This window comes from Priapulus caudatus, unplaced genomic scaffold, assembly GCF_000485595.1.
Source record: "Priapulus caudatus unplaced genomic scaffold, Priapulus_caudatus-5.0.1 Scaffold11, whole genome shotgun sequence".
Taxonomy (NCBI): domain Eukaryota; kingdom Metazoa; phylum Priapulida; class Priapulimorpha; order Priapulimorphida; family Priapulidae; genus Priapulus; species Priapulus caudatus.
Genome location: NW_014577072.1, coordinates 860,669 through 867,492, shown reverse-complemented (window position 1 = coordinate 867,492; position 6,824 = coordinate 860,669). Strand labels below are relative to the sequence as shown.

The window sequence follows — 6,824 nt, the reverse complement described above, 5'->3', positions numbered from 1 at the left end:
AGAGAGAGAGAGAGAGAGAGAGAAAGCACCAGAGAGAGAGAGAGAGAGAGAGAAAGCAAGAGAGAGAGAGAGAGAGAGAGAGAAAGCACCAGAGAGAGAGAGAGGAGGGAGAAGGCGGTGGTACAAAAATGAGATAGGAACAAATAATGAGTGTGAGCATTGTTTAATAAACCATGGAGACTCGCGTAAGCAGATTGGCACGAGGCTGAGACGATTTCGTGAACGGGTATATAGCGGATGTTATTAGAACAGATGCGGCGCATAATATCTACATGCGTAGACAACTACGTATTCCATCGCCGATCTCTGCATATACAAGTAAATTAGTTGCAGCCTAGCCAAACAGCCGATTGTTGGTTTGCTGTGAAGCCCTCCCAAGTCAGTAGTCTTGTGCGGAGCGACTGATGCTGATATCATGCCGGACGACAGGAGAGTGTTTATTTATTAAACGATGTACGTGTTGATACTGCGGCGATAATGGGCCGGCGGAGACGAAACAGCACATCGTTACTAACGCTACGCTATAATCACAAGAGTTCTCCGCCTGCAAGCATTCCGCACGATCTCTGCCTGCCCACAGAGACACGGGAAAATCGCAATATTACTGTGTACGGCTCGTCTTCGTATAACTACCGCATAATTTACGGTTGAGCTGGCTCTATTATTTAACCCTATCCGAAGCTATATTTACTGCAGATGAAGCCTATATATATCTGTTATCATGAAGTAGTAAGTAATACATGTATCATTAGCTATTGATGTTATGTTCATTGTATGATCAATTCAACGCAGACCACAGGAACTCATAAAGCTATCCCTGCGCGATATAAAATTAATGAATGCACGGTATTTACCCGTGTAAATTTATGTTTATAAATTAATAAAGACATATAGTTTATTATTATATAATACCGCGTGATGTGTGTGGCGGGAAGATTTTGGGCTGACGTATTATATATCGCCTGCAGCGCATATTATAGACGATCACATTGCCGTAGATTTCAGCCTGGCTATATCATTCCAAGGAGCGACTGACCACCTGTTTATATCTTACTTTCAGGGTGAAGGCATCGTTCTCCTGCCAAATGCAGCTCAGCGCCTATCCGTTTGACACGCAGAATTGCCAGATTGAACTCGGCAGCTGTACGCATGCGCAATTTTCACTCTTCGTTAGACTCGTGTTTCGTTAATTATTACATAGTTCGCGATTATAACACGTGCCTAGCAAAGGGCACAATCATTAAATTACGATATAGCAATTTGACATTTCCTACTTTAATAAGTTTAGGTTATTAATTATTGAGATGATTATTTATCGCGCTAAATATTAATTCGCAACATTGATAACGCACTACATTTAATATAATTATTTTCTAGTCGGCTACACAAACACGGAACTCGTTTTTTTATGGAAACCGGATGCGCCGTTTACAATCAATACTGCAATAAAACTGCCTCAGTTCAAGTTGCGTGATTATATCCGCACGGAAATCTACCAAACCGCACATTACACGGGTAAGCAAATACTAAATGATAGAGCGATGGCATGATATTCGTTCACAATAATATATTCACTCTCGTGAATATAATTTTTGGTAATGTGCATGCATACGTGAACAGATTCACGAGGACCTTCGAGTTTTGTTTTCCTGAGTGAGTGAGCGCGTGCGTGCGCGCCTTCATGGTTGGGTGAGTATTATGTGCACGCAGGTAGACGGATTAACATGAACTAGACGTGTTTTATCGATTACGCCAGGTAAATTCAGCTATTTACGGGCTTACATCAAGTTTGATCGAGACTACGAGTATCACGTGACGCAGAGCTTGATGCCATGCGTCTTTCTCGTGATCTGCTCGTGGGTATCCTTCTGGCTCGACTCCGAGGCAACGCCGGCCAGGGTTGCTCTTGGTGAGTGCGCGTTCATACTACCTTTCTCGAGCAGTGAGTGTGTGTGTGTGTGTGTGTGTGTGTGTGTGTGTGTGTGTGTGTGTGTGTGCGTGTGTGTGTGTGTGTGTGTGTGTGTGTGTGTGGGGTGTGTGCGCATGCCCTTCCGTGTGTGTGAGAGATAGCGAGCTAGCCGAGCTAGCAGAGCGAGAGAGCAGAAAGAGAGAGAGAGGGAGAGAGAGAGAGTAGATGTGTGGTGTGTGTGTGGGGGGGGGGGTGCGTGCGTGCGTAAGTGCACGTGTGTATGTGCTTACGCGTGTTCATGCCTGTATATCAGCCCCAGACATCTGTCAGTAGGTGCGCGCATTCGCATGCCTGTCCCTGCGTGCGTCCATGCATATATATGCACGCATGCGATGAAGGAAAAGTTGCCTAGAACAACATTGATGCAGTCGTCTACTGCACTTGCGAGGTCATCTACGTCCCGATGGTGAATGATGGGTGTCCGTGAGGTGTGAATGAGCTTGTGCGCGGCGTGCATGGGGAGGTCTGGTGGCTGCAACATGTTCTGCTTGTATCTATGAAAAATACGACATACGCATACACGCTCTCTTATGACACTATTTGTCATAGGAAGATTCTTCCTATGAAAAATATTGGGGAGTCAACTTCATTCCTCTTTACAGCTGAAATTCACTGCTTGAGTTCATAATAGCGCTCCTAAACTCCTATGATGCGCACAACACATGCAACAATATTTTGTCATAGAAAGACAAATAGTGTCATAGGAGAGCGTATATGCGTATGTCGTATTTGTCATAGATGCGAGCAGAACAGGCTGGGTGGCTGTAACATCACTGTGGCTACACTACTGCGTTCTCTCTTACGTGCACTACTATATACGCGCCCTCTCCGTGTCGCTACAGGCGTGACGACGCTCCTAGCCATCTACACGCAGAGTGCGGCCGTGCGCTTCAGCCTGCCGCCCGTCTCCTACCTGAAGGCGATCGACATCTGGTTCCTCATCTGCGTCGTGTTCATCTTCGGCTCGCTCATCGAGTTCGCTCTCGTAAACTACTTCACGCGCCGATCGCTGAAGAACCCCGCGAAACATGTACGGAGCGGTTCATTCACAGATCTTTCAGTAAGAACACGCGCTCTTGCGAGAGAGAGAGAGAGAGAGAGAGAGAGAAAAAAAAACAAGGGCGTTTAAAGAAACTAGTCATCACTACTGAAATAATATATCAACAACTTTTTGTAAGAACATCGATGCTATCACTAAAACGATTGAGCCGCACTAGAAAAGTGGTGAGTGTGATTTTATTGTAAAAGTGATGACTTATTACAAAGGTTGGCAAGTGTTTATCACCAAAGTCCCGACTTCGTATAATAGCAGTTAATGTGTTATGTGAAAATGGCGAGTTTTTCCAAAGGCAATTTTTTTATTGATGTGGTCGTTACCCCTTCCCACGGGTACTGAGCTAGTTTCGCGTAAAACACTCGCAAATTTCTGGCAAAGTCACCCGACTTTAAAAACCAATTCTATTTTGACACGAGCAAAAACCGTTGATACCGTTTTACCTCGGTGATTCATAGTTACATGGCTTGACTAACCGATGCGCCTGTAAGAGGCATGTTTGGCCACCGGTGTCACTTTCCCCCGGGCGTAGAGGGAAGGTGCCGCTACGTGGCAGCACTAGTGTTAGGATTAGGGTTACAGGCAGGGTTAGAGTTAGAATTAGGGTTATGGTTAGGCTTCAGGAAATAAGGCCATGTCTAGCATGGAAGTATGACTGTGGAATGACGGAACTGTACGAAGTGACTAGTGCTGCCACGTAGCGGCACCCTCCCTCTACGCCCGGGAGAAAGTGACACCCCTTGGCCACATAGAAAACTTGATAAACGTTGTGAGTAATCGAAAAAGGTCGGAGTTAATGTGATGATATAAGAAATAATTTAAATGCTAAACATCTTACTGATCTGAGTATATATTCATGTTCCATTAACGTTCGTGTTTTCCAAAATTCAGGGACGCTAAAATCTCCCTATTATGCTAAAATTAGAGAACGAAATAAAAATAGCACAGTCTAATACATTAGCTTGTTTCAGAAACAAAAGCTTTGTTATAGAAATAGATACCGTTACAGAAGTAAAACGGAACGTAATACATAACAGATTAAAGATTCGCGCTTCGATGAAACGGGTGTACAGAGACACCTAGCGGAAAAGCTGTTCACGAACGGAACCACTGTAACTTGTCTATTAGATTATTACGAAGCTCGATTTTGACGGCCATAAATCTCGTCTGTCTCGATGCTTGCTTACACATAATTCAAGTCTAGCATTATAGCATTTATTGATCCACATTATGTAACGCAGAGCGATGTCTACAGAGCTAGATGTACTCTTGGTTGGTATAAGAACCCTCACATTATTGTCACTCGATTTTAGATGAAACAACCGTCACGAGCGAGCGCTGAGATCGACGCAGAGCGTACCGCGGATGGCGACGTTAAAACTCATCTCACTCGCAGACTCACCACGGTAAAGAAACGATTCAAGAAAGTCATCGACGAAGACAGAAAGAAGGCAAAGACAATCGACGTCGTCTCTCGGGTGCTCTTCCCCGTTAGCTTCCTCGTGTGCATCCTCGTTTTTTGGTGCGTTTACTACGTGAACAACGACGACCAGTAATCGATGACGATATAGGACGCTATAATCCTGCAGCATCTTGGCAGAGGCGATCCGTGGTAGAGTCTCTCTTCACAGAGGGATTCTGTGTATTCGGTCATAATGGTCCCCTCTATCGTTTTTGCTTAAAATTTCATCGACGTTTTAATGATTATATTACGTTACGGCACGTTTTATTATATTATTTTCTAAGACACTACTCTATTTGCCACGGATTCACACCCAGGTTACTTGTCATCTATAGTCAATTTTGTACATTAGTTACACGTTTACCTATACACTATATAATCGATATTGCGTTTGGACGCCTGTTGTAACTCTGAAGAGTCATTATTGTTCAGTAAACATGTATATATTCTACATACACATCTAGGTTTCTTTTGCATAAGATGGTGCATGCATATGACAGCGTTACGTGCTATGAGTTCCTCGCTATAGAATAATTATACATACAGCATGTATATACGTAACTAGACCGACCAACAAAGCACTTCCTCCATGGAAGCACTTTCCTTCGTCTATCCTGTAGCACGTGTATATAACAAGGTTAGGCTGTTTCTTGTGGTAGCTCCTTCCTGCGTGTACATACTGTTACTGGTACCGATATAAGCAAACGGGTAAACACGAGCAGTATAACGCGAAGTGGGCGAAGTCCTCTTCCCGGAAAGGTGCGGTGGCTGACGCTCGCACGCCAACAACACACAGAGGTAAGCCCCTATCGGCATCTGTTACATGCGCGACAATATCACAGGGTGCGGGAATCGCGCATAGCGAATTTACAGGACGGTCGCGAGCGAAAGAACGAGAGAGAGAGAGACGACAATCTCGCGCCAAATCACTTGCGGAATATATAACATCGAAGGACCCTGGCCAGCGATGGAGCAGCTAGAAGGTACGAGCGACTATATAGGTACGATTCTGCGCGATTATATGTAGGTCACGTCTATTTACACACAGTAACAACTAGCTATAATAACGCATCGTGTAAGCAAACATTTCCATTCCTAACACCAGGAGCAGTATGCGCGCATTCGTGTCATTACGGGATAAACGAAGGTGTTTGGTATATATATACTGATGCATATATATATATCAGATATACACTGAACTGTGTGTGAACGTGAGAAGGCTTTTCGTAAGCGATTAGCTTTGAATGAGGTAAGCACTGCTCTTTACTACGACTATCATCAGTGCGTTGTAGTAGTATAACAATACTTATATATACATTTTATGTATTCCCATCGGTATTTCCCAGTTACCAACTTTACATTCTGAATTGTACCGACTTGATTATATATATATATATTTAAATAAATAAATGAATAAATAAATAAATAAATAAACATATATTTACATACATAACCTAGTCGGTGCGATTCCGAATAAGATGACAACAATTCAGGTTAAGATAAGATTTAAGATATAAATTTCTATGAATTCTCCCACCGTTTGAGTGCAACTTGTTACGCAGCGCCTTAATAGCGCGCGCAGGTAACAGAGTAAAGGTACGCATAATCTCACCATACGCGATGAGATGAGCTATGCGGACCCGTAAACGTGCCGGCATTCACGCACACAGCATTTACACTGACAGACCTTACACGCACTTCATGCCGAATGCGTTCTACACGCCCCCGATGTGCGCTGTGCTCGCTCATATACCTGCTTGTAAGGTCAGCTCTATCCAGTTTTGCCCTCGGCAGCGCCTTAATAGTGATAATCGCGCCTGTGACGGCCTTTATCTTCTTCACGGGCACCAAACACCGGCCACGATGAATGACCAGCCTCCCCATACTCGTCTGTCCTGTGTCTGCGTTACTGAGACCTTGTTGTGTACCGCACCGCTCCTGGGAATGGTGGGGTGCATGCCGTGCCGGTGATCAACCGCGTTTGTAAGAGCGTCTGTGTACATGCAGTTAGTTTCTGTGGTTTATCGCGAGTGTTGCGCTCTTTTTGAGCAGTGGTGTTCGGCTGTTGAAGACGGAGTCGTGTTGCTCGTGCAGTGGCGTACGACGGTGGAATTACCTTAGCAACCAGAAGTTAGAAATGACGGTTTAAATCGTTGTTTGAAAATCTATACAGTATAAATAAGGCTTGATATCTAATCAGTATCGATGAGTGCAAGGCGATTGGCGATTGGCATTGTCCACTCAGTACGGAGTGGCAGTTATTTCCAGCAAGAATACACACACACACACACACACACACACACACACACACACACACACACACACACACACACACACAC

The 6,824-nt window shown here is 44.3% G+C and overlaps 2 protein-coding genes across 4 annotated transcripts in view; both read left to right on the top strand.

The window, feature by feature from the left end:
* LOC106807550 (glutamate-gated chloride channel-like) overlaps positions 1-4,942 on the top strand; it is a 63,655-nt gene extending 58,713 nt beyond the window's left edge. For 2 of the 3 annotated variants that reach the window (XM_014809934.1, XM_014809918.1), the window contains exons 5-9: positions 1,061-1,143; positions 1,378-1,515; positions 1,757-1,909; positions 2,812-3,029; positions 4,337-4,942. In XM_014809934.1, the coding sequence (XP_014665420.1) occupies positions 1,061-1,143; positions 1,378-1,515; positions 1,757-1,909; positions 2,812-3,029; positions 4,337-4,579 (835 nt within the window). In that variant the 3' untranslated portion in view covers positions 4,580-4,942. The remainder of the gene's footprint in view (positions 1-1,060; positions 1,144-1,377; positions 1,516-1,756; positions 1,910-2,811; positions 3,030-4,336) is intronic. The other variant, XM_014809927.1, reaches the window with a different exon arrangement.
* Positions 4,943-5,298: 356 nt separating this feature from the next.
* The window catches only part of LOC106807384, a gene marked incomplete at its 3' end in the record, with an annotated part of 17,535 nt that continues 16,009 nt past the window's right edge, over positions 5,299-6,824 (top strand). Inside the window, 1 exon segment of the mRNA XM_014809703.1 lies at positions 5,299-5,468. Coding sequence (XP_014665189.1) covers positions 5,453-5,468 — 16 coding nt within the window.